Source organism: Macaca mulatta, chromosome 16 (genome assembly GCF_049350105.2).
Source record: "Macaca mulatta isolate MMU2019108-1 chromosome 16, T2T-MMU8v2.0, whole genome shotgun sequence".
Lineage (NCBI taxonomy): Eukaryota > Metazoa > Chordata > Mammalia > Primates > Cercopithecidae > Macaca > Macaca mulatta.
The window spans coordinates 36,555,814-36,583,441 of NC_133421.1; the positions used below are offsets into that span (position 1 = coordinate 36,555,814).

Below are 27,628 nucleotides of genomic sequence, written 5' to 3' on the forward strand. Positions count from 1 at the left end.
TTCATTTTGCTTCTGAAGGTAGAGTAAGTTGGGTGACTGCCCTCCTCTGGCCACGGAAAAAGCTAAGGCATAAAGGAGCCAAAATCCTATTGATGATATTTGGAACATTTTTTTTTTTCAATTATACAGTAAATTGACTTCTGGGGGCAGTGGACAGGCCTATGAATTTTTTTTTTTTTTTTTTTTTTTTTTTTTGAGACGGAGTCTTTCTTTGCTGCCTAGGCTGGAGTGCGGTGGTGCGATCTCGGCTCACTGCAAGTTCCACTTCCCGGGTTCACGCCATTCTCCTGCCTCAGCCTCCTGAGTAGCTGGGACTACAGGCACCCGCCACCACACGCGGCTAATTTTTTTTTTTTTTTTTTTTTTTTGATTTTTAGTAGAGATGGGGTTTCACTGTGTTAGCCTGGATGGTCTCGATCTCCTGACTTCATGATCCACCCGCCTTGGCCTCCCAAAGTGCTGGAATTACAGGCATGAGCCACCACGCCCGGCAGGCCTGTGAATTTTAACACATGTATAGATTCATGCAGTCACTGCCACAATCAGGACACAGACAGCCCCAAACACTCCCTTATGAAATCCCTCTATAGTCACACCCTCCCTCTACCTCCACCCCTGACCTCAGGCAACATGCTCTATTCTCCAACATGGTAGTTTTGTCTTCGTGAGACTGTCAAGAGTGGCTCCACTGTGTGTGTAGCCTTTTGAGACTGGCTTCCTTCACTTGGCATAATGCCTCTGAGATTCATCCAAGTTGGTTCAGGTATCAATAGTTTCTTTGGTTGCTGAATAGTATTCCATGTTTGGGCTGTCCGAAGAGAATATTCAAACATCCTTGATGCTGTTCCTTTGTGAAGGCTGCCTTGGTGAAATTCAAAGCAATTGATTCAGAGTAGAAAAAGATGTATTTTAAAAGAATTTTTTGGCCCTGTGTGGTGGCTCGCATCTATAATCCAAGCACTTTGGGATGTGGAGGTGAGAGGATTGCTTGAGCCCATCAGCAATGGGCCTAACATAGGCAGGGACTGTCTCTAGAAAAATATTGGCTGGGCATGGTGGTGTGCACCTGTAGTCCCAGCTACCTGGGAGGCTGAGGCAGAAGGATCATTTAAGCCCAGGATATGGAGGCTGCAGTGAGCTGTGATTATACCACTGCACTCCAGCATGGGTGACAGAGCGAGACTCTATCTCTCAAAAATAATAATAATAATATTTAGCCATATTCTCAGCTCTAAAATATTTACTCTAGGAGAGGGTGACCCCTCAGAAGCATATAACCTAATTAGGCTGTTCTTCCCCATTTGGGAGATAATCAAGGGAGAGGGGTGCAGGGAGCCGTCACTGGCATCTAGCCCCACTTGTTCCTCCTGCCCCCAGCAGGGTTCAGGGCTGCTTCATGTGATCTACAGGCCATATGGATCTTCAGCAACAGCCTCCAAAGCCAAACTCCATGCCTCCATCTGGTGGCCTTGGTCTCAGTAGCTAATGCTCTGCTACTGCCCTACTTGAAGAGGGCTTGCCACGACCCTGGGCTTCTTCACTGCCACGTGCACAATGCTCCCTCTGACTTCATTGGGATCGGCCCATTCATTCCTGTAGCCGCTGGCTTCTCCTGACATGACTCCGTGGCATTCACGGACAGAAGAAGAAGGCTATCTCCTGACCAGTTATAATTCTTTTATCAGAATCCAGCAGAAAGGGGTCTTGCTCTTACAGTGTCATAATAACACTTTTGTTATTTAAAATATTTTCCATGGCCAGGCATAGTGGCTCATGCCTGTAAGCCTTAACTTGAACAGCCTAAACATGGAATATTACTTTAAGAGGCCAAAGTGGAGGGATCGCTTGAGGCCAGGAGTTTGAGATTAATCTGGGCAACATAGCAAGACCTTGTTTCTACAAAAAAAAATATATTTTTTTTCCATGATTTTTTGCTTTCTTTCAGTCCCTGACCCAAAGATTTCCAAAAATATGTTCTCTTGGAATTGAGTCAAGGAACAATTTTAGTGTTACACCTCAACGTTTCTTCCAAAATTGCTCCTCCTTCAGCTAGTGCCCGAAGACTGACTGATTAAAGAATCTTGTTTCTCTCTTCTCAAAACATGTGTTCCCAACTCATTGTGTATAGTGAATGGTCTCTAAAGATGACCACCATCAATGCCTCCCCTCATTTTATAACCATGCCACTCTTTCCATCAAGAGACAGACTCTATTTCCTCTCTCCTTGAATCTGGGCTAGCCCTGTGACTTGTTTTAACCAATAGAATGAGACAGAAGTTCCTCTCCATTCCTAGCCCTTATGAGAACGATAGAGGCAGGAGGCAGAAAAATACCTAAGCAAATAGGGCAGGTCTCCAGTGAAACCCAACCTTCAAGCAGGAATCTATCCCAGTAAATACGCAAACCAGATTGGGAACCGGCCTTCCCATTTGGCACGCTTTCCTCTGATTGATCCCCATCCTTCACCTACTTACATATACCCACCCTTTCCTAATTGGTTTTCCACACTATCATGCCCACCTTTAAGCGGTGATTTTGCTTTAACCTTTTTTGCATACTCACAAACCAATCAGCATGCACTCCCTATTCTGAGCCCATAAAAAGCCCCAGGCTCAGCCATATTGGGAACTCTCCTGCCTTTGGGTAGGAGGACCCCAGTGTCCCCTCCCTGCTAAAAGCTGTTTCATCACTCAATAAAACTTCCCACCTTGCTCACTCTTCATGTATCTGCGTGCCTACTTCTTCCTGGTCATGAGACAAGAACCCAGACCTAGCTGAGCTAAGGAGCTAAAACTCTTGCATCAAGGATGTGCAAAGGCCTAGGTTCTCATGCTCTCTAATGAAGGCGACCACCATAATGCAAGGAAACTTGGGCTAGACTTCTGAATGAAAAACGATGTGGAGAGAAAGAGGCCACACAGAGGAAGATCAAGGTGCCAGACAGGTGAGTGAAGCCTTCCTGAACCTTCCAGCACAGCACAGCCACCATCCGTCTGCAGCAGATCAGTGACTCAGCTGTCACTACATGGAAGAAAAGAGCCAATCCAGTCAAGCCCTGGATTCATGACCCCCAGAATCACGAGAAACAATAAATCATTGATATTTTATGCCACTAAATTTTGAGGTAACTCGTTACCCAGCAATAGATAACAGGAACCCTGGGAGACAAACCTCCAAGTGTTCAAGAAGCCGCTGTTGCCCTGTTCCTTGCTCCAGCATCTCAGCTCAGGGCCAACCATGTTTCAACTTGCCTCCATGGCCCCCAGAAAACTTTAAGAATTTTCATGCAAATAGAATCCCTGAAAACTTCTCTCATGTGCCCTGACATGCCAACCCCCACATGTGACATAAAGATGTGACTCCTATTTTCTCCCCTCAGATTTATTTTCTCAGTTATGATGGAGACTTTATGAAGATGTCAACATGAATTTGTTCTTCCTAATCAATGAAATAATGTGCAAGGGGCAGCGGTCAGCCTGCAAACCCAAACTGGCCCCAGACAACTGCCAGGGTAGGGAGACTAAGAGCAGGGACTCCTCTTAGGGACCTGCAGGGATCCCCCAAGCATGGAAATAGAGGAAAATCTTGAGTTCCTTTGAGGGAAATTCCAGGCAAATAGCTAGCACTGAGAAGTAAATGAGCATCTGGGTAAGCAAGGTGATAGTAGCTTGAAACAGTAGCCAAGGAAGTGAGAATCACGAGATGTTTGGTCCCCCTATAGAAATTAAAGATCACATATTAACACATGTCCTCTTGAGTTCCTTCAAGGGAAATTCCAGGCAAGTAGCTAGCCCTGAGAAGTAAGTGAGCATCTGGATAAGCAAGAAGGTGATAGTAGCTTAAAACAGTAGCCAAGGAAGTGAGAATCATGGGATGTTTTGTCCCCCTGTGGAAACTGAAGATCACATCTTAACACATGTCCCTGAGTTGTTTGGCAGAAACCTGGACCTCCACCAAATGGATCCACTGGCTTGAAGACCTCAGACAAGGGGGACTAAGGACCAAACTCTGACCACTGTTCTTCATCGTTCTAAATTTCTTCCTGAGGAGCCTGGCGGAGGTCACGTCCCTGGGCCAGAACTAATATTCTACTGATTCCAAAGTTTTAGACAAAGCTTTACCTCTTTAACCAATTGCAAATCAGAAAATCTTTGAATCCATCTATGACGCCTGGCTACCCCCTCCCTCCTGCTTTGAGATGGCCCTCCTTTTTTGGTCAAACTCATATATAGCCTCCATGCACTGATTTATGACTTTGCCTGTAACCTCTGCCTCCTCACCTTTAAAAACCCTTACCTGTAAGCCATGGAGGAGTTCAGGTCTTAAGCCTGAACTGCCCTATTCTCCTTGCTTGGCACCCTGCAATCTTGATGTCAGGGTTGGACTTTATTGCACCAGGTGAGTGGATCCCAGTTTGGTTCAATAACAAGACCATGTGCAGTTAACAAGCATGGCAGTTACATTTATTGATCAGTGGCTGAGTGCCAGGCACTAGCTAAGCACATTATAGGTAACATCACAACTTCCCTGAGAGACATCTATCCTAACAATGTCTTAGCTCGTTTTCTGGATTGTGGGGATCATATATGAGCCAGAGGGAGACACCTCCGTCCAGTCCAGTGCCTTCAGCCACAGAACATGCCCAGGAAAAGTCTGTCTTTTAACCCTATGCTTCCCAACTTGTTTCATGCCCTGGCACATACAAAAAGTGACAATAAATTTGGGGTATACTGAGACAAGGGGTTGAGGTGGAGGTTCCCAGTTGGGAAAATCCATTAAGCTGCTTATAATCAAAAATGCATTTTCCCAAATCCTTTTAAATCTCTTAGATTTCTGAGAGGGGGTGAGAATAAAAAAAAAAAATTAAACATAATTTAATGGAGATAGGCTATTGTCTCTTAGCACCTTAGGAAGAGCAGCCTTCAACCTCCAGAAAGGGACCGACCTGGGCCATGTGGTTTCTTGAGATGCAACCTTGGACAAATGACTTAGCCTCTCTTGGCTTGTTTCTCTCTGCAGAGGCAAGAACTCCCCCACAGGATTATAAAGGCAGGAGGTGAAGATGGCATCGGGATCAGTCCTCAGGCCAAGTAGAAAAATTCAACCTCAGATACCCCTGGAGAGGAAGACAATTGTTTCTTTCAATAGAAACTACTCGGCCAGGCCGGGTGGCTTATCCCTGTAATCCCAACGCTGGGAGGCTGAGGGAGGGGGATTGGTTGAGGCCAGGAGTTCAAGACCAGCCTAGAAAACATGGCAAAACCTCATCTCTACAAAAAATACACAGATAGCCAGGTGTGATGGCATGCACTTGTAGTCCCAGCTACTTGAGAGGCTGAGGTGGGAGGACTGCATTAACCTGGGAGTTGGAGGTTGCAATGAGCCAAGATCCATCCACTGCTCTCCAGCCTGTGTGACAGAGCGAGACCCTGTCTTGAAAAAAAATGAATTAATTAATTAAAAGAAAAAGAAAAGAAACTGGTCAAGGAGAAGGGAATTTTCTGGACATTAGTGACAGTTTGGGTGGTACCTTCCAGATACAATGGAATTTATTTGGTTTTCTCTGGATATTTGCTTTCTTTTGCTTTTTAGCCATTTTATTGAGATACAATTCACATACCATCCAATTCACCCATTTGAAGTGTACAATTCACAGATTTTTAGTACAGTAACAGAGTTGTGCAACCATCACAACAATCTAATTTTAAAATGCTTTTATCATTCAAAGAGAAAAAAAAACCCCATAGCTATTAGCAGTCATTCTCATTCCTCCCCACCCCTACCCCTAGCCGTCCCTAGCCCTTGGCTAATCTACTTTCTTTCTCCATAGATTTGCCTGTTACGGACATCTCATAACAAATGGAATCATGCACTATATCTTTTGTCTTTTGTAACTGGCTTCTTTCACTTAGTGTAATGTTTTTGAGGTTCACTCATGTTGCAGCATGCATAATACTTCATTTCTTTCTCTTGCCAAACAATATTCCATTGTGTGGCTATACTACATTTTATTTATCCATTCTTTAGTTGAAGGACATTTGTACTGTTTTCTTTTTTGGTTTTTATGAATAAGTCTATAACTTTTCTGTACAAGATTTTTGTGTGAACGTGTTTTCATTTTCCTTGGGTATATACATAGGAACAGACTTGCTAGGTTAAACAGTAACTCTATGTTTAACATTTTAAGGAACTGCCAAACTGTTTCCAAAGTGGCCACACCACTTTACATTCCCTCATCACTGGATGAGGGTTCCAGTTTCTCCACATCCTCACCAACACTTGTTATTATCTCTTTTTTATTATAGCCATTCTACTGGGTGTGAAGTGATAACTCATTGTGGTTTTGATTTGCATTTCCCTAATGGCTGAGAAGCATCTCTTGTGTGCATATTGGCCACTTGTATATCCTCTTTGGTGAAATGCCGGTTCAGATCCTTTGCCTATTTTGGTATTTGGTTTCCATAGCATGTTTGCCCTTTTAATGGGAGTGTTAAGCTGGGAAGGTGGATAGTGCTTGATTAATGCTTGAGTTAACATGAGTGGATGAGAATGGCTCCCTACATTTGGAGAAGCTTTTGTTTGGCTATGAAGGCCTGGGGCTTTTTCCATATTCCCTGTGCTCTCCCTCTGTTCACTTTTAAGCCAGGGTTCTGACCCAGGTTGTTTTCTGACCCAGCTAAGTATGCAAGGGAAAAAAATAGGAGCTTGCGCCAGAGACAGCATGAAATCCACACTGCAGCAAAGATGAAGACAAGGATGAGGATGTTTGTTTACCTCCAGGCTAAGCCTGGATTGGCAAGTTGTCCTCTTGGACAATTCCTCTTACCTTCTCTTACTCAAGAGTTTTAAAGATTAGTCATGTGAATAGAAAGATGACAGTATCAGAAAAACATGTCAAGGAATTCACTATTTCTCAGCCAGACTTGTTAGCAACAGAAGTTATAGGTAGTGGTGTATCTGTGTGTGTGTGTGTGTGTGTGTGTGTGTGTGTGTGTGTGTGTGTGTGTGTGTACTAACGTCTATAAATAGGAAACAAACTTTCAGAAAAATAATACTTTAAAAATTGACACATGAGGCCGGGCATGGTGGCTCAAGCCTGTAATCCCAGCACTTTGGGAGGCCGAGACGGGTGGATCACGAGGTCAGGAGATCGAGACCATCCTGGCTAACACAGTGAAACCCCGTCTCTACTAAAAAAATACAAAAAACTAGCCGGGCGAGGTGGCGGGCGCCTGTAGTCCCAGCTACTCGGGAGGCTGAGGCAGGAGAATGGTGTAAACCCGGGAGGCGGAGCTTGCAGTGAGCTGAGATCTGGCCACTGCACTCCAGCCTGGGCGACAGAGCGAGACTCCGCCTAAAAAAAAAAAAAAAAAAAAAAATTGGCACATGAAAGAAGCTTCTGGATTACTGTGTGTAATCATAGCCACCTAAAACTGATGGGGCCACCCATTTCCAGAAGCCATACAGATCAATAAAAGAGCAAATTAAACCATTCATAACCCAGTCCAGATGGAGATATAGATGGGATTCTCCATAAATAGGAGGTGTTCAATGTTTGTTGAATTAAAGAATGAATGGGTAAATGAATATATGGCACACTGCAGAGGAAATGGGCATGCCCTTCCTTTGGGGCCCGACTGCAACCCATACAGAGCCCTAGCACTTCTCACACTGCATAGTGTGTACAGGATTAAAGGCCTGTCTACCACTGGACGGTAAGTTCCAGAGGCAAGCACTGTGACGTATTCATTCAACAAATGCTTGGGAAGCTCATACTATGTGCCAGACACTGTGCTGGGTGCTGGCAGGATGAGAGTGGTGAACTAAACCAAGTCCTTCCTGTGGAGCTCACTGACTGTCTATGGACCGATTCTTCCTTCGTGTCCTCATCGTCTGCTCAGTCCAGGGATGCGGTAGACGCTAGTAAGTGTTCCTCCTCCTTTGCTCACCAGATCTTTAAAGGAAAGATTTGAAGCTGTTCCACTGAGAAACATTTTGTCATTTCTTCGGAGAGGCTCAAAAGCAATCTTGCAGCCTCTGAGCAGTTCATTAGCAGATTGCTTTAACTGGCTCCAACCCTGCACCCTGCTTCTTTGATTCGTTGTTGAAATCATGTGCCTTTCTGGGGTGACCTTGTGCCTACCTGCTCTACACGGTGCTCTTAATCCCGTAAGGCACTGTTCTAAAGCCTCTCATCACCTCAAACTACAGTCACCCACCCCAAGTTAACAAGTTTACTCCCTCAGGTCAAACCGGCCACAGCCATGGTTCTCCATCATCACACAAAGGGTGTCTGTTTTGTTTGTTTTGGATGCTCAAGTTAATCTCCACCCATTAGGGAGGCAAAATGGACAGGTTCATTTCAAGAGGATGGGAGGAAGGCTGGGTTTCAGCACTTGGTAACCTTTACTTTGGGAGAAATCCTCTCTCTGCACCAAGGCAAACTTCCTGGAGGAAGTGCCTGCCGGTTGTGCGGTGAGGGCAGTGTTCCCTCCCCCAAAGCAGCTCGCATCCATCGGTGCTAAGAAGACTTAGCCAAGAAATGCTCACCATCTCCCAGCCTTTCTCATTACTAGAAAGCAGTGAGAAACAAACGAACGAAAGACAGACATCACAGTTTGCCTGCGATCATCATTCTTTCCATTAAGCCAACACTTAAGAGCTTACAGCCTGGGCAGCAGACACACAACTGGCCTGGAGGGTTCTGTAATGACCAATACCTGGTTCCTGCTTCAAGGGCTTCACTCTTTGGTGGGGGAGACAACTACATAAAGGGTTGATTACAAAATCGCCCCTTTGGAGAAGGTTCAAACTCCTTAGCAAGGCCTGCAAGGCTCTGCACGATTTGGTTCCCGTGGTGTATTCCAGCCTCACACCCTCTACTTCCACCCCTATTTTCTCCACTCACCGCGATGTCTTAACCACACCAAGCAGCATGCGAGTCCCTGAACAAGTGGTGCTACTTCTGTCCTTTGCTTAAACTACTCCTTGGCCTGAAATGCCCCTCTCGCAAGCTAGCAAAGATGCTTCTGTCCCCTTATCTGACAGAGGTGTCTCTGCAGCAGATCCCAACTGGGAGAAAGCGAGATGCCTGAATCTTTTTTTTTTTTTTTTTTGAGACGGAGTCTCGCTCTGCTGCCCAGGCTGGAGTGCAGTGGCCGGATCTCGGCTCACTGCAAGCTCCGCCTCCCAGGTTCACGCCATTCTCCTGCCTCAGCCTCCCGAGTAGCTGGGACTACAGGCGCCCGCCACCGCGCCCGGCTAGTTTTTTGTATTTTTTAGTAGAGACGGGGTTTCACCGTGTTAGCCAGGATGGTCTCGATCTCCTGACCTCGTGATCCGCCCGTCTCGGCCTCCCAAAGTGCTGGGATTACAGGCTTGAGCCACCGCGCCCGGCGATGCCTGAATCTTAATTCAAGTTTTGAAATTTTATTTTCCCGAGCCTGGACATTTCACTTCATGCATTGAAACTGTTTTGTGACTTAAAAGTAGCCATACCTTTGGGTTTTTAAAATTTGAGTTCAGCCAAGAATGTTTGAGACTTTGTCTCAGTTTTCATCCAGGGACAGGGAGAACAGGAACCTCCAGAAAAAAATATACAAAGGAATTGTGAGAGAAAAAGATAAATCTATGTTACGATCACATCCTATGAGCCACAATTGCTCAACCTCCAGGCAACCCACGCCTGTCTTTCCCTTAGACTGTGAGTCCCTTCCTGCGTGGAGGGAAGACCGTGCAGTAAATGTTCAATGAAGACGGGGTGGGCACACGGGCGAGAAATGGAACTGCACAGTGCAGGACAGGCTCTGCCCCAGGCATCATGTGCTCGTGTAGGACTCAAGGCTAGCACTGCCGCAGGAGTCAGCCTCAGATATGCAGGGTCTTGCAAAGGAGGCCCTTGTGGGTTTTAACATCTGTCTTTCGCTACACAGATAAACCCAGAAACTTTATAATTCAAATGCACCCCAGAAAGGCAATGTGAATCCAAAGGAGTATCTAAGTGTGGACAACATGTGTCAGATGCTTTCCTGCTGACACTTTGCTTGTGCAGTGGACACCAGGGAGAGCCGTAAGGACCCACTTGAAGAGAAGCGTAGGCTGGGCACGGTGGTTCACACCTGTAATCCCAGCACTTTGGGAGGCCGAGGCAGGCAGATCACTTGAGGTCAGGAGTTCAAGTCCAGCCTGGCCAGCATGGTGAAACCCCAACTCTACTAAAAATACAAAAATTAGCTGGGTGTGGTGGCGGGCGTCTATAATCCCAGCTTCTCAGGAGGCTGAGGCAGGAGAATCACTTGAACCCGGGAGGCAGAGGTTGCAGTGAGCTGAGATTGTGCCACTGCACTCTAGCCTGGGCAACAGTGTAAAACCCCATCTCAAAAAAAAAAAAAAAAAGAAAAGAAAAGAAAAGGAGAGAAGTATTGTCACCAGGTAAACCAAAGACAAGAGATGGAAGCCACATGGCTGACAGCCCATTTGTGTGCACTGCCATAACCTCACCACCCCGTGGGATGTGCAACCTGTAGCAATGAACAAAGTAAGCCTGACAGATTAACAAATCTGCCCCAAATCACACCACCACTAAGTGACAGACTGGGATTCAAATTCAGGTGTGTGTATCTCCAGAGCCCCTTCCAGCAGGCCACACTGGCTGACTCTGGGTCAAACCTTCATCTCCTTCTTCCATTTGCTTGGAGGCTACTCTGGAAACCTTCAACTCTGGGCATTTGAGAATTGAGAGAAGAGATGAAGGACCCATCCCCACGGTCCACACAGGGCTGGGAGTAGTGAAAGTCAGAGGGCAGGCTGGAAGGCAAGGCTGCTGCTGAGGATGGGAAGCTCTCCCAGGCTTCAACAGCGCCCCTGTGTGCACAGTGCCACACGCATCGTGCCTCCCCTACCGTGGGCCCCTGCACGACCTGGCTCACTACCCTCAGTGGCAGCACAGGGGCTGGGGGAGAGCAACCAACACACCGTGCACCCACCCCACCCCTTGCTGGCTCCCTCACAGGCCAGCCGCATGCTGGAGCTGGGCACCCACCGTCTGACACATGGCGAGTCAGCACAGCTGGACCAAGGACCTACCCAGGAACCACAGGTCACAGAACCACTCCAGGAGTTGGTCAAGAGCAAGTGACACTAACTCTATCCCAAACCTTTGTCAGCCTTCACTCATTTCTCTCCTGCTGGGAAAACATCTGGGATACAGCTGCCCCCACTCCTATGATTACAATACAGCCCTGCCACCTGAGAAGGGGCCCCCAGCTCAATGACGGGGTGCGGACAGGGGCCTGGCTCAGCTTTGGCCCTAGCCTGAAACCCCTCAGCTTGCTCATACCCTAGTGGGGCAGATGTGACCTCATCAACTGTTGTCTAGCAGTGGGGCCAGTCCCAGTCACCTTCTCTGAAGAATGACCCCTCCTGGGCAGCTTTATCTGACTTGACTGTAGGTTCTCAAGAGTGGATGACACTCAGGAGGGGGACAACGTATGCTTAGGGAATGTAAGGTTTATCAGTTGAGAAGACACACGAGCTTCCACAAATTGATATATTTACTTCATTGTCAGCGGAGTACACACGCACACATAAATATCTCTGAGTCATTTTAATTCACATAATTACAAGGATACAAACACACACTACTTCATCCCTGTGACTGAGTGCCCTTAGGGAATACTCAAATCCCAGTGGGACTTCTCTCTGCATCTTCTGGCCACTCTGGTCATTCTCCCTGAGCCCACCCACCTTCTCCCCCTCCCTTCTATTCTTCCACAATGGTGGCAAAGCAGGGAAGGGCCAGTGGAAACAGATTGCAGGTGCGCAGAGGCTTGGACAGGCCAGAGTCCACCGCAGCTGCTTTGGTGTCTCTCCTTGGTTCATGTGGTGGGCACTTCACCACTTCACGGACACTGTCAACTCCCTGAAGGCAAGGCCCAGGGCTTTGACTTCCCTGGGCGTAGAGAGACAGTGGTCAGGAAAAGCAGCTCTTTGGCAGACTGCTGGGTGTGTGACAACTGTGAGGGCTCAGGGGCTACAAGCAGGGACAGGGCAACCTCGCAAACAAATAACTGAGACCCGACGCGGTGTGTACTGGAGCAGAGCTGTGCAGGGTACTGCAGGAAAAGAGGAGGGGGTGGGGCAGGACGGCTTCCTTGAAGGGAGCCCTTCAGGCACTGTCATGTGCCACATCCTGTGTGAGGCACTTCACCTTCATCTTACTGAATCTGGGATTCAAATCCAGATCTGTCTGCTTCTAAAACCCACGCGCTTTCTTCTGTACAGGTTGCTACCTGAGGGGACATCTGCTCTGGGACTCAGAGAATGATAAAGAGATCTCCAGAATAAATGAATCACTTTCAGAGAAAAGTAAAAGAACAAAAACACAAAAATAAAAAATACACAAAAGAAACAAAAAAATACCACATTCTCCCCAAATTTCACATCGTAAGTGGCTGGAAGTACAAACATAAAGGATGCTGGCAACATGGCCGCGGCAAGAGGAGACTCCGAAGCAAGGTCAGCTTCTTCTCTGATTTCTAGCTTTCAGCCAACAAGGCCAATGGATCTTCCAAACCTGCTGCTGCTGTTGAGCTCCAGAAGAGGCGCCTCTCAACTTCCAGAGGCCAGGAAGGCTCCCTCTCCGGGCTCTCAGTTTTGTTTTTTATACTGCAAGACAGAGAGATTTGAAGTGGAGGAGGGAAGCCAACAGGGGCAGGAGGACTCTGGGGAAATCTCAAGCCTCCATCATCTGGACCTCACCTGCCTCCTGCAGGGGCTTCTTGGAGGTGGTGAAACCCAGGCAAGAGGCACCGGGCAGCCAAATCTCTAGTTCATGCCTGGACTCCCTTTCTTCTTTAATGAAAAAGGAAGCTGACAGGGGTGGGGAGGGAGGATAATAAGGAAACTGGGGTGCCTGTCCTCTCTGAGTCTTGTTTCAGGGGGAAAAAAAAAATCCCAGGTGGAGGAGGACCCTTGGAAGCCAGTTGCTATAATCACTGGGTTTTTTTAAAATGGACGCTGGGTCCCATATCTGGAGAGTGAGTTAGAAGGACAGGGAGGTAGGGGCACACTCCAACTCTCTAGGGCCTCCTAATACCAGCATCTAAGGGCCAAGAAGCCAGTCAACATTCCTGACTCCCTCCCTTCCTCCACCAAAACATACTGAATGTTTCCTCCATAATTCTGCCCCAGTGTGAATACGCCCCCGAGACAGGGAGTCCCTCCCCAGGACAGCTTTCCTGTCTGCGGCGTCACAGCGCCACTTCCGGCTCTGGCACTATAGCTTCCCCTGCTTCTTCCTACTGACCCTCTCAACTCCATCAGCACTGTTGGGCGGAAATTTGCCTTTAAGGACGAAGAGTAAGAGCCCCTCCCCACTTGCAACCAGAAGGGATCTGCCTTCACCTTTCAGCTTCTGGAGGAGGGAAGCAGCTGGCTGGTGGCCTCCTCCACAGGGACCATTCTCAACTGTGGGGCAGGAGTGGCCTCTAGTGGTCATGGGGATCACAGCCATCATCACCCCAGCTCGCAGGCAGAGCCCGGGGGCCGAGCACCTACTTTGTTCATGATCCAGTCAGCATCTTCAATGGCCCTTTTAATAATCTGCTGGATTCTCTCAGGGTTGTCTTCATCTGAATGAACCCGAAAACTCTGCAAGTTTAAGCATAAGGAAAGATGACTAGGCAAAATTCCCAGGACCGACAGCTTCAGAGCACCAGTCACAGGCCAGGGACACTGCTGGGTACTGTATACCCAGCAGCTCTCTTCATCCCCCATAGACAGTTATGATTATCCCACACAGAGATGAGGAAACAGAGGCTCAGAAGTCCCCCCTTGGCTGCTGAACAATAGCATTTGAATCTTAGTCTATGTGACTGCAAAGCCACCAGGGTGGGTGCAAAGACTGGCCCCCAAGTTACCCCTAAATCAAGCTGAGCCCAAAAGCTATCAGGCAGTGGAGGCCAAGGGGAAACTTCCATCTCTCTTCCTCAGAAGAAGCTGTTTTCCCCAGGGTGAGATCTCTGCATAGGTTTCAGAGCAGGGAGGAAGAAGTAGGGCTTCTCTCAGCCCAGTGCTAGGAAAGCCACACAGGGAAGGAAGGGGAGGCAGTAGACAGAGTAGTTTCAGGAAATCCACCCAGGCCCAATGCAGAGCATGGGATGCTGTTTGCTTTTGACCAGATGTTCACCCTTGAGAAGCAATCTAAGATTCAGGTTTTGCTTTCCAAAAAGAACTGGCGCCACACGTGGTGGCTCACGCTTGTAATCACAGCACTTTGGGAGGCCAAGGTGGGCAGATCACCTCAGGTCTGGAGCCCGAGACCAGCCTGACAACAAAGATCAATCCCATCTCTACTAAAAATACAAAGTTAGCTGGGTGCGATGGCGGATGCCTATAATCCCAGCTACTCAGGAGGCTAAGGGAGGAGAATCCCTTGAACCAGGAGGCGGCGGTTGTGGTGAGCCGAGATTGCACCGTTGCACTCCAGCCTGTGTGCAGAGTGAAACTCCATCTCAAAAAGAAACAGAACTGGCCTCTTTCCCTCCCCGTCACTCCCAGCCCCACACATCCCCCTGCTCATCTTTAGGAGCCCCCTCAGCATCTACCTCTGGGACGCCCTCCTTGACTCCCCAGACAGCTAACTGCTCCCTTCTCCACGTCTCCACAGCCCACTGTGGCTACTGCCACCTCTTTTTTTTTTTTTTTTTTAACTTTCCATATTATATTTGTATGAATTTTAGCTAACTTTCTATTTGGAAAGGATTTCTCACTTACAGAAAGCTGTGATAATAATACAAATAATTTCCTATCAGAATCACTGATTGTTAACATTTTGCTATACTTGCTTTATCATTCTCTTTATATAAGTATGTATAAGTCTTTTCAGAAGCATTTAAGAATAAGTTACAGACACCCCGTCCTTACCCCTAAACATTCCCATGTGTATTTCCTAATGACAAGGGCATTCTCTGACATAACCACAATAATCAAATGCAGAAGACTCAACATTGAAACAACACTATAATCTATAGCCCACATTCCAATTTCATACACTGCACCAGTAACAGTGTTTTGTTTTGTTTTGTTTTGTTTTTAGACAGGTTCTCACTCTGTCACCCAGGTGAGAATGCAGTGGCACAATCACAGCTCATTGCAGCCTCGACCTCCCGGGTTCAAGCAATCCTCCCAACTCATTGTTTGATTTTTCTGTAGAAAAGACCAGGTTGGTCTTGAACTCCTGAGCTCAAACAATCTGCCTGCCTTAGCCTCCCAAAATGCTGGGTTTACAGGCATGAGCCATCATGTCTGGCTCCCAGTAATATTCTTTACAGCAATTTTTTTCTGGTCTAGGATCATACATTACATTTAGTCACCGTATCTCTTGAGTTCTCTAATCCAGAACAGTTTTGCCTTTCTTTGTGTTTCATGACACTGACATTTTTGATGAGCACAGGCCTATTAGTTGTGTGGCAGATGACCTCTCAATTTGGGTTTACCTGATGTTTTCTCAGGATTCAATTCAAGTTGTACACTGTTGGCAGGGATGCCTGCCTAAATGATGTCGTGCCCCACAGTCTATTTTAATTACCCACTTAGCTGCCTCATACGTGCCCTAGCACAGCTGGTATGCTGGCTGATGCACGCTGTGTTTCCTCGACAGAGAGGAGCTGGGCTGCCCAGCACCGGTTTCCTGTGGCTCTTACCACACTGCCACCTCACCACCATCTCAGAGACTAGCTCTGTGCCCTGGCCTTGACCTCTGACCCACACCCCCAAGCCTGCCATTAGAGGCAGCCCCCAGACCCGGTGGACCCAGCTCCCACCTGCCTGACAGCATGCTTGTAATGCTGCTGGATGCCCTTGGTCGGCAGCTGCCGGCAACAGCGCAGCAAGTATCGGTAGAGCTGCAGTGGCCTCTGAACCAGTTCTGCCCCTGGCAGCGGGGCCATCCGTGAGACCTTCTGTCCCTGGAAAACAAGGAGCATCACTTCCAGGGCATCAAGCCAAGTTCTATACTCAGCCCTGACCCCCAGGTCCCAGTACTCTGGGAAGCAGCCTTGGTGCAGTACAGTGGCCCCTCCTGTCCCATCCCATGGAGCCTGCGCCTTGCGGTGGGCTGGGCATTCAGTCCTACAGAAGCTCTAGCCCAGAGCAGGCCCGCAAGACCAAGGGTGAGTGTGGAGGGAGATGTACAGCCTCAGCTCTGGCGTCTTCTTTCTGGAACTCAACTTCAGATGGTGCGTGAGTAGGTGTCCCTCACAGGCAGGGTGGGGTAGATAAGCAGGAAGACCCTGAGGGGCAATCACTAGGAAAATCACTAGGAAACCAGCTCCGACATCAGTCCTGGTCTGGTGAGGGCACCAAGCCACAGAGGGGAGAATGCCTACAGGCCTGAGCTTCAAAACTCAAAGTGTGCTCCTGAGCCAGCAAAACCCACAGCACCGGGAGATCAACAGAAATGCAGTCTCAGGCCCCACCTCACACCCACCAGATCAAACCTGCATTTTAACAAGGATGCCAGGAGATTTGTATGCACATTTTAAAGTCTGAGAAACATGAATCTAGGGGACTCTGCACAGAGAAGACGCTGGACAGAGTCACCACAGCGTGGGCACATGATTTCATTTTGCTATGAGTTATCATAAAAATCACAATGGCCTGGGTGTGGTGGCTCACACCTGTAAGTTGGGCAGATTACTTAAGGTCAGGAGTTCGAGACCAGCCTGGCCAACATGGTGAAACCCCGTCTCCACTAAAAATACAAAAATCAGCCAGGCTTAGTGGTACATGCCTGTAATCCCAGCTACTTGGGAGGCTGAGGCAGGAGGATCACTTAAACCCCAGAAGTGGAAATGGCAGTGAGCCGAGATAGCACCACTGCACTCCAGCCTGGGTGACAAAGCAAGACTCCATCTCAAAAAAAAAAAGAGAATCACAATGAGCACTTGTTTGTCTCTATTCACTTCACATGTGATTAATGAACACAGTCACAGAGAGGTCTGATAACTTGCCCAAGATCACACAGCTGATAAAGCTGGAGCTTGGATTTGAACTCTGGCAGTCTGGTTTCAGAGCCTTCTTTTTTTTTTAAAAAAAAAAAAAAAAAAAAAGGTATAGTTGACATATAACCAACTTCATATACTTAAAGTATGTAATTTGATAAGTGCTGCCACAGGTACACACCAGAGAAATCACCGCCATAATCAAGAGAATGAACATATCCATCATTCCCAAAATTTACCTCATACCCTTTGTAATCCATCCCTCCCGCCCTCCCTACGTCCCCATCCCCAGGCAACCGATGCATTTTCCAGAGTTTTGTATAAATGGAATTACACAGCAAGCTCTCTTTTGTGTCTGAGGAACCCATATTCTTCTCTGTATTAACACTCTCTCTCTAAAAAACCCACAACTCTAGCCTAACCTCTTCTTTTTTAAGGGAACTATGAGAGTATAGATTGTTTTAAATGGTAGGTTCTAGAATATATGGGCTTGCAAAGCTTTTATCAGGCTCCTGCCTGAACCTCTGCCACAGCATCTGCCTGGTGTCCCAGTACCTGGCTTGTCACTCCAGTCTCCTCCACCCCGTACCATGTGAGCTCTGGAATCAGTGTCCTGGGCACATCCCAGTCAGTCTCATGAAGTGTTCCCAGACCCCTCAAACCACCAAATGTGGTGCCTTTTGGTGCACATGCAGTTCCCTGGCCATGGACTCCTTCCCATCTTCTCCATGTGAGGAACCTTGTTCATCCTTCCAGGCTCAGCTCAGTGTCCTTCCTCCTGGAAGCCCTTACCCACGGTCCCTCTCTGGAGACAGAGGCACTCACCCTGTCCTCTGTGGGGCTGCAGTGCCCCCTCATGGTGCTGCCAGGGACTCATCTGCTACCTTGCCTGTGGCTCTCCCTGGGCTGAGCGCCTGGCCCACAGCGGGCTTCACTCACTGTTAACTAAACAGAATGAAGCTACTGTCTCCTCTGTATAGAGAGACACCCTCTATGTTCCAGATGAAGGAGCTAAAAGAGATCTAGTGACTGGCCTTAGTTTTAAAGGAACATATAAGGAAAAAAAAAAAAAAAAAAAAACCCTCCCCTTACCTCGCAAAAAGAACCAGAAACTAAATCCATCAGATGCCCTTAAACTAAGGAGGGAAGCTTAGGAAGTAGCTGGTTCCGGAGGCTCCTTCATTCCATTTACATCCCATTATCTCCTCGGCAACAATAAATGTGTCTCTTCAGCTACGTTAGCCAATTCCTCCTGGTTCCCTGGGCTCTTGCTCTGATGCTGGAGTAGACAGGTGGTTGTCTGACCCCCACCATCCAGTCTCCCTTCTAGTAGCCCCAGTGTGTGATCTGGGGTGCACCCCTCCCCAGGCCTCAGCCCAGAAGGTCTGAGTGGGACTATCAGAGCCCTGCATCCACGTGGGTATAAGGACTGGCTCACACACGGGCATGTGACAAAAGCTAGTCCAATCACAGTGCATCGCAACACTTTTGCAGAAGTGGCGTGAAAGGACTCTAGCTCCTTCCCACTAAACTTGATGCTGGCAGGATTTGATCCTCTCTCAGTGAAGCCATCCTGCCTCCTCGAGAAGCCTGAGACCACACTCACATAGCAGAAGGCAGAACTGAGACCCTGAGATAAAAACAAGCCCAAAGAATTTATTTGGGCCAGGGGTGGTGGCTCACGCCTGTAATCCCAGCACTTTGGGAGGCTGAGATGGGTGGACTGCTTGAAGCCAGGAGTTTGAGACCAACCTGAGTAACATAGGCAGACCCTGTCTCTACAAAAAATAAAAAACTAACTGGGCATGGTGGCACACGCCTGTAGTCCCAGCTACTCAAGAGGCTGTGATGGGAGGATCCCTTGAGCTTCGGCAGTCAAGGCTGCAGTGAGCTGTGATCATACCATGGCACTCAGCCTGGATGATACAAAGTGAGACTCTGACTCAAAAAAAAAAAAAAAAAAAAAAAGAATTCATTTTGGCCCTAAAACCATCTACCTGAAAGAAGTCCTTCCCCTAGACTTCTCAGTGATCTGAGCCAATTAATCCTCTTTCACCAAAGCAGCTGGGGTTCATTGTTTTGTCACTTGTAACCCAAAACTTGTAACTGATGGACAGACCCTGACCTCACAAATTCTTCCATGATGCCCTCTGATGATTCCAGGCTGTAAGGAAGAGTCAGACAAGACAGGGCTTCTCAAGTTCCTCCTGCTATCAATCATGACCGTGCCAGTCTGACTCACCACCCAGAAATCAGAGGGGAACCCGTTCCAGGGTGACCAAGACCATGAGGGGCAACCACAGGAGACATACCACCAAAGTCCCCAACCTGATGGGTAGACTCCACTGGCAGGCTTCCCCAAACTATATAAAGTAGTAATCAAATATTGTAAAATGCTAGTCGGGGAACAGATGGTTACCATCTGCAGTCCTCAAAATTAACATTTGGAAAGAGCACAACTTTGTTTCATTACTTAAAAACTCAAGCAATACTTAGTAACCAACCCAGCAAGTATGGGCGGCAGATTATTTTCAGCTCAATTATAATACTTAGTCATTCTCAGTAATAACTAGTAGAGAATACATGTGTGGGTCCACTTAGAAGAGCTAAACTAAAATGTTTTAATTTGATTTAAAGCGTGGGTTTGCTATTATTTAAGGGGCAATGAACCTCATAGCATCATTGCTAAAACTGCAGTCTAAGCCTCTGGGCCTGGCAACACTTACCTCCCTTGCCCTGCCCTTTGGACTTGATCTTGGCCTCTGCACCCTGGCTCCCTGCCTCTGTGATGGCTGCTCCATCTTCCCAGGCAACCAAACCAAAATCATCAGTCAACCCAGGTTCCTCCTCCTCTTCAATCCCCGTGCCACTGGTTTCTTTCTTTTCTTTTCTTTTCTTTTTTTTTTTTTTTTTTGAGATGGAGTTTCGCTCTTGTTGCCCAGGCTAGAGTGCAATGACGCAATCTCAGCTCACCACAACCTCCCACTCCTGGGTTTAAGTGATTCTCCTTAGTAGCTGGGATTATAGGCGCACGCCACCACACCTGGCTAATTTTGTATTTTTAGTAGAGATGGGGTTTCTCTATGTTGGGTCAGGCTGGTCTCGAACTCCCAACCTCAGGTGATCCGCCCACCTCAGCCTCCCAAAGTGCTAGGATTATAGGCATGAGCCACCACGCTGGGCCTCATGCCACTGGTTTCTAAGTCCTATCAAATTTCACCTCTGAATGCCCCTCATATTTTTCCCTTCCTCTCTACTCCACTGCATACCCTTGGGTCAGACTCTGTCTGGGACAACTGAAACAGCCCCTAGCTGGTCTCCCTGTCTTCCAGTCCATTTTCTGCCATCCTACTCTGCCCAAGAGCCAGAGTGACTCTTTCTAAAACATAAATCTCAAAGTGTCCTGTCCTTCATAAAACCCCTAATATCCACCCCTGCCCCCATCATTCATGGCAACTTTTCCCAAAATGTAGAACAAATACCTGAAATCATTTTAAGTAGTATATGGCCAGTATTTTTTATTGTAATGATTTTACATTTATTTTCATGTGCAATGAGGGGGAAAAAACACGTTTTCATAGGTATTAATGGCCTAAAGCATTTTTTCAAATGGGCATAAAATTGATTTTTTTTTTTAAATGTATCAAACAAATAATGCAATTGAAATGTGGACCCGGCAAAAATCATGAGGGTCCTGAAGTGTGGAAAGCACTGGTCTACAGAATAAAATCCAGGCTTCTGTCCATGGCCTGCAAGGCCCCTCTCGCTCTGGCCCCTACCTACCCCTCATCTGCACCTCTCACCATCCACGGCCTAGTCCAGGCAAACCGAGTCCTGTATGGCACACTCCATAACAGCCCATGCTGTGTTTGCCTGTTATGGTCTCGGCACTGGGACAGAATGTCTGGTGTGGAGTAGATGTATTCGTTGGGGTTCTCCAGAGAAATAGAACCTATAGGAGGGTGTGTGTGTGTGTGTGTGTGTGTGTGTGTGTGTGTGTGTGTGTGTGTGTATGAGAGAGAGAGAGAGAGAGAAGTTTATTATAATGAACTGGCTCGTGCAATTATGGAGATTGGCAAGTCCAAAATCTGCAGAGCCAATGTGCCAGTTCAAATACAAAGGCTGGAAGCTGCTATAGAACCCGGAAGAGCTGATGTCCCAGTTCGAAAGTCACAGGCAAGAGAATTCTCTTCCTCAGGGAAGGCTTAGACTTTTCATTTTATTAAGGCCTTCAATGGATTGGAAAAGGCTCACCCATATTATAGAGGACTATGTGCTTTACTCCATCGAACAATTTAAATGTTAATCTCATCCACAGATACCCACATTGAAACACCCAGAATAATGTTTGACCAAATACCTGGGCCTCCTGTGGCCCAGTCAAGTTGACACATAAAATTAACTATCCTGGTGGACATTCAATTTCTATTTTGAACGAATCCTCCTACTTCTGCCTACTGTGCCCCTCTCTGCTTCCTGCACACCTCCTGCCTCTTCCACACTCAGCTCTGTGGCCTGGCTTCTCCTCCTGAAAGCCCTCACCGACCCGGCCACCATGCTCAGTGGTTACCTTGAAACAGCCTTCATCACCCCACATTACTCTAGGTCAGGCCTCTAGCTCAGGCTCTTGCCGGGGTTGCTGGAAGGGTATCCACCTGTCCTCGGGCCCCACCAGCCATTCTCCACATGGTGGTCACAGTGATTTGCCGAATTCCTGAATGAAAATCTTCACTGGACGTGAAAACGGTAGTGTGAGTTACGAATTTTCTTGGGTCATGAGACTGATGTAGTTACGTAGGAGAATCACCTTACTCTCAGGAGATGCAGGCGAAAGGATTTAGAGGTGACGTGTCATCAGGTCTGCAACCTCCTTTCAAATAGTTCAGCAAAAGACAGCACAGAGAGAAGAGTGAGGAAGATGAAGAAATGCAACAGAATGTTCAGATCGCATTTAGATGGTAGGTGTTAAGGGTGAACACTGCGCTGTTATTTCAACTTCCATATATTTGGAAAATTTTCCTAATAAAAAATTGCTTTAAAAATATACCTGGCAGGGAGCCACCCAGCTTTTCTCCCTACGTGTGCTCCAAGTGGCAGGGAACTCACAAGTCCCCCATTTTCACTCTGTTCAAATTATTGGAAAGTCCCTCCAGTTCTGAGTTAAAATTCCCCACTGTAAAGTTCCACTCACTGGTCTGAGCTCTACTCTTTGAGACAAAATCTTCCCTCACCTACTCCCAAGTCCAGCTTCTCATGATTCACAGTCAACTATCGCAGCCCCTCCCTAGTCCCTTTTCCAGTGTAAGCAGCCGGGAGGTGTTGTTGCGTCTCAAAGTGTCTCCGTCCCACGTGCCCTCTTCTGAATACACGTACCTTTATTTTTGACACCACTCTTAAACATGCTGTCCCACAAGAAAACAACAGTTTGGCCATGCTCTGACCAACTCCCCAGGCAGTGGCCCTGTTACCTCCTTTGACCCGGGAATTCAAGGAATGCAGCTCAGACTGCATTCTCTGCTGGGGCCCTCACGTGGCCCTGGCATTTGGCTCAAAGGCAATTTTCCATATACTGCTCTTTTTTTCCTTTTTTTTTTTTTTTTTTTTTTTTGAGACGGAGTTTCGCTCTTGTTCCCCAGGCTGGAGTGCAATGGTGCGATTTTGGCTCAACCTCTGCCTCCCAGGTTCAAGCAATTCTCCTGCCTCAGCCTCCCCAGGAGCTGGGATTACATGTTCATGCCACCATGCCCAGCTAATTTTTGTATTTTTAGTAGAGACAGAGTTTCGCCATGTTGGCCAGGCTGGTCTCAAACTCCTGACCTCAGGTGATCCACCTGCCTTGGCCTCCCAAAATGCTGTAATTACAGGCACGAGCCACTGCGCCCGGCTCCTGAGCTGTTCTTAAGTCTGTTTTCCCATCTTTTATTTTATGAGGTCATTCCAGAGTCACAATCTGCCACCATCCTTGGTGGGGGTCTGTTATATGACTGAATGTTATCCAACTCAATTCAACAAAACAAGAGCACAGAAACAGTCACATACCAGGTAAACACGGGGTAAGGACAAAGAGAAAGAGAGTAACCCTATATACTGGAAGCATCAGTCAACTACACCATGCCATTCAGAGTATCTAGCATGTGTACAACTCTGGACCCAGCCCTAGGATTACAGAGATGAACAGTTTGGTATACCTAGCTCTCCAACCCAGAGCCTTGTGCAAAGCCGATGGCTCCCATCCAGGGAATGGGTAGGACATGCCAAGTTTGAGAGCTTTTCATTTTACCTCATTTAATCCTCACAACAATATTTTAAGGTAGGTATCATTAGTCCCACTTTATAGATGAGGAAACTGAGGCCCTGAGAGGTTAAGTAACTTGCCAGGAGCAACAAAGCTAGTATAGAGCAAGACCTGGAATAGAATCTAGGTCTATTTGATTCCAAAGACTATGCCCTTATCTGCTTCGCGAAACCACCTGCTATGTCTGAGCCACCCATAAAAATACTGACCAGATCAGGACTAAGGACCCCACAAAGAACTCCAGCAGGATTCATGCACGACTAGGTTCAAGCATTTATAAAGGCACTTGACTGCACTATCATCCAGTACTCCTCAATCTTCTCTACAAAACCTTGCTCCATGCCTTTCTGAAACCCAAGGACATCATCTGCAGCTTCCCCCTGCATATAGATGGAAAAAAAATCAAAAGAAAGAGTCACCAGGCTGACATCAATTACACAGATAAAGGAAATGAGCAACTAAAGAAATGCTTAACAACAAAGCTCTTACCAAATCCAGAGGAGAATATGACAGAATTTTTAAAAAGAGAAAATAAAGCTACAAAGGGAATTTCCTGGAAGTCAAGTGGTATCACTGGCACAGATGTTGAGAAGCAGGCCCACAGTCCCATTTAACCCCACTGTCCTTTTCCCTAACCTATGTCCCAATATAGGCACCTAAAAATAAATGAGAAAAAGTCATATATTAAAAAAAGAACGAAAGAATGGAACTGCAGAAAATAACCAGAAATTATGCCCTATTGAGCACTGATACAAGCTAAATTAAGCCTGCACAGGCCATTTTTTAAATATGCAATTACTCTTCTTGACGGGGAAAGTTGAAAAATAGAAATAGAGTGGTTTTGCTTCCCGCCCCCACCCACTCCAGGGCTCCATCTTGCACATCTGTGTTCTCCCAAGCTAGCAATGGGGCAGCAATCCCTGCCTCCCCCAGTCCCTCTCCTACACAGTCAAGGCTCTCCAGTCCCCTCACCCCCTTCCTGCCTCCTTCGCCCCTGTTGGCACTACCTTGGTTCCCAGCTTTGTACCCATACCTGGCTGGGACTATCCAAATACCTCCTGATCTGTCTCCCTCCTTCCAGCCCAGTCCACACAGTGCCACCCAAGAACACTTCCTAAAAAGCACACCCTGTCACTCCCCTTCCTCAGAACCTCTGTAGAGAGTTCTCTACCCATGGCCTTCCGAGATCTGTTTCAGTCCCTCTCATCAATCTCCCCTCCTGCTGTCCTTCCCATACCTCCTGCATTTTAGCCACAGACTGAACTTGGAGGACTTTGGGATCAGATAGTCTGGGTTCAAATCCTGGTTCCATCATTTGCTAGTTCTAGGACCCTGGACGAGTTTCTTAACTTCTATCTCGAAGTCTGCTCCCCATCTGTCAGTGGGGTCCCTAATAAATAGTATTTCCTACATAGGACTGTTGTTAAGAATGAAATAATGCTCCTAGACTACTAAGCATGATGCCTGGCACACACTACGTGTTTACTACTAACTGTTGTTGTTAATATCATCTCTGAAACATGCTGTGCTTTCCCCTACCTTGACTTCTTCACCTGCCTCAAGAATTCCTCTTCATCCTTAGAGGTCCAGTTCCCTGTCACCTCCTTCAGGTTTTCATTCCATGCTATTCACACCCCTATTACAGTCATCACACTGCTCTGTAATCACTTATTCTGATTATAATCACACATATATAATTATTGTGATTACAGAGCAGGTTTTGGAGACAAAGAACCCTAGTTTAAAAGCCTACCTCTGCTATTTACTAGCTGTGTAATCCTGGTCAACCTGGTTGACTTCTCTGGACTTCTGCTTCCCCCACTGTAAACTGGAGAAAAGAATAACCCACCTCACAGGGCTTCTGTAAAGACGAACCTAGCTAATATATGGAAAGTGCCTAGCACAGGGGCTGGCACATCTTAAGTGCTTGAACATCTTTTTTTTTTTTTTTTTTTTTGGCCTGAGACAGGGTCTCACTCTGTCACCCAGGCTAGAGTACAGTAGCATGATCAGGGATCACTGCAGTCACAACTGCGCGGGCTCAAGCGATTCTACCTCAGCCTCTCAAGTAGCTGGGATCACAGACACACGCCACCACGTCTGGCTAATTTTTTAAATTATTTATAGAAACGAGGTCTTGGCCTGGTTGGTCTCGAAAATCTAGGCTCAAGTGATCCTCCTTCCTCAGCCTCCTACAGTGCTGAGATTACAGGCATGAGCCACTGTGCCAGGCGTTGAACATCTTACCCTTTCCTACTTTACTTGTCTATCTGTTCTTTGCTGACTGTAAGCTTCTGGAGGACAAGAGACTACACTGTATTAGTTCAACACCTGTGAAATGAGGGGAAATGAGTAAGAAAATACATATATATTTTATATATATTATATATTTTGTATATATATTATATATAATATATATATAATATATATTTTTATATATTATATATTTTGTATATATATTATATATTATATATATTTTATATATTATATATTTTTTATATATTATATATATTTTATATATTATATATATGTATATTATATATATACTGTTATTAGTCACTCCTCCACAGTTTATAGTACCTGAACCATAACAGAAGTTCCACAGATGTCAACTGATTCCCAAGTTGCCAGAGGAAACTAAAGCCAGTAGGAAACTGTCCTGAAGTCACGAACCTATGGCAGGTGAACCCAGAAAACATTATGCTACGTGAACGAAGCCAGTCACAACCGGCTTCTTAATGTATGATTCCATTTATACGAAACATCCAGAACAGGCAAATCTAGAGACAGAAGTACATTAGTGGTTGCCTTGGGCTGGAAGAATGGGAGGAGATAGGAGGGGGGAGTGACAGCTAAAGGAGGTGTTTCTTTTGGGGGGTAATGTTCTAAAAAATTATGGTGACGGCTGCACAACTCTGCAAATACACTAAAAGACACTGAATTGGCCGGGCGCGGTGGCTCATGCCTGTAATCCCAGCACTTTGGGAGGCCGAGGCGGGTGGATCACGAGGTCAGGAGATCGAGACCATCCTGGCTAACACAGTGAAACCCCGTCTCTACAAAAAATACAAAATATTAGCCGGGCGTAGTGGCGGGCGCCTGTAGTCCCAGCTACTCAGGAGGCTGGGGCAGGAGAATGGCGTGAACCCAGGAGGCGGAGCTTGCAGTGAGTCCAGATCGTGCCACTGCACTCCAGCCTGGGCGACAGAGTCAGACTCCGTCTAAAAAAAAAAAAGACACTGAATTGTGCACTTTAGATAGGTGAACTGTATGCTTCATAAATTACATCTCAATAAAACTGTTTTTAAAACAATATAACCACAAAAAGGATCAATCCTAGGAGCGAAAGGGTTTCGGCCACGGAGCAACTTGCTCTTACGCAGATGCATAAATCATCAGGTCAAGGTCGCTCCGGCCACCGGGTGCCGCGGGCAGAGGGACGGTGGAGGGGACATTCTCCTTTTAAAAGTGGCCAGGACGTGAGCCTCTGAGAGGCTGGACCCCCGGGCTGAACCGGACCCCGCGCCCCTCGATCGCGCCGCAGGCCTTTCCTGCTCCTCCAGGGCCGCCCGGCCAGGCCTGTGTCAGGTCCGGGCGCCGCGCTCCGGTGCACCCAGCTCTCGGGGGGAAGAGCGCGGACCGCGAGGGAAAAAATGCTGGCGCGGGTGGCCCCTAGGTCTTCTATAGGTCCGAGAACACCCGAGGCCGCCACATCCCTAGCCCGCCCCAGCCACCCAGTGGCTCCAGCCGCGGCTGCCCCCGCGCCCCCGCCCTCGGCCTCGGCCTGCGCGGCGCGGCTCACCAGCCTCCAGGGGAACGCCAGCCCCGCCGCCGCGGCGACGAGTGCGCCTGCGCCCCGGGAACTGAGCGGCACCGCCCCTACCCGGCGACGGTGAGCCCAGCGCCCTCTGCCGGCCGCGCGCGGGACTCGGGGTCCTACTGGGTGCCTCTTCCTTGATTCGACCCCACCCAGTTAAAAAGGAAAGCTGTCCCCACTAACAGCCTTCGTTACCTGTTACCTCAAACACCCACTCTGCCTTCTGGCTGTTGCTACGCCGGATATAAGCCCTAAAGGTACTCTCTCCTCCTTATTCCTGAATATGGATTGTGCTAAAATAGTAGGGGTGTTCAAGATCTCTGAAAGGCTTGCTGGAGGACTTTTCCTGAACCTCTCGTGTTGATGACAAGAATTGTGTTTGGATAGGAATCTGCGTTTTGAATCATTTCATCAAATTACAGTCCCATAACACCTGTCAAAAGAATAAATATGACAGTAATAAGCATGCTTCCTTTCAGACCCATCTATAATTATAATTGAGGAAAAGAATAC

At 47.4% G+C, this 27,628-nt stretch overlaps 1 protein-coding gene and 2 long non-coding RNA genes across 8 annotated transcripts; 2 read left to right on the forward strand and 1 right to left on the reverse strand.

Moving 5' to 3' along the window:
- Positions 1 to 11,534: 11,534 nt before the first annotated feature.
- Positions 11,535 to 27,145, reverse strand: LYRM9 (LYR motif containing 9). Of its 6 annotated transcripts, XM_077969452.1 has the most exons (6): positions 27,101 to 27,145; positions 25,879 to 26,078; positions 23,508 to 23,678; positions 15,825 to 15,968; positions 13,558 to 13,650; positions 11,535 to 12,666 (listed from the first exon to the last, which is right to left on the reverse strand). In XM_077969452.1, exons 3-6 carry the CDS (start codon positions 23,550 to 23,552, stop codon positions 12,649 to 12,651), a joined length of 300 nt encoding a protein of 99 aa, XP_077825578.1. In that variant the 5' UTR covers positions 23,553 to 23,678; positions 25,879 to 26,078; positions 27,101 to 27,145; the 3' UTR covers positions 11,535 to 12,648. The 6 variants fall into 6 exon arrangements, with proteins under 6 accessions (XP_077825578.1, XP_028691530.1, XP_077825579.1 ...); XM_028835697.2 differs by lacking the exon at positions 23,508 to 23,678 and having other exon boundaries at positions 25,879 to 25,971; XM_077969453.1 differs by lacking the exon at positions 23,508 to 23,678.
- On the forward strand, positions 22,578 to 25,006 carry LOC144335389 (uncharacterized). The gene is made up of 2 exons (XR_013406232.1): positions 22,578 to 24,260; positions 24,380 to 25,006. It is a non-coding gene; the product is annotated as an uncharacterized LOC144335389 (long non-coding RNA).
- Positions 25,233 to 27,143, forward strand: LOC144335384 (uncharacterized). Its single transcript, XR_013406227.1, has 2 exons — positions 25,233 to 25,366; positions 26,418 to 27,143. It is a non-coding gene; the product is annotated as an uncharacterized LOC144335384 (long non-coding RNA).
- Positions 27,146 to 27,628: the final 483 nt, after the last annotated feature.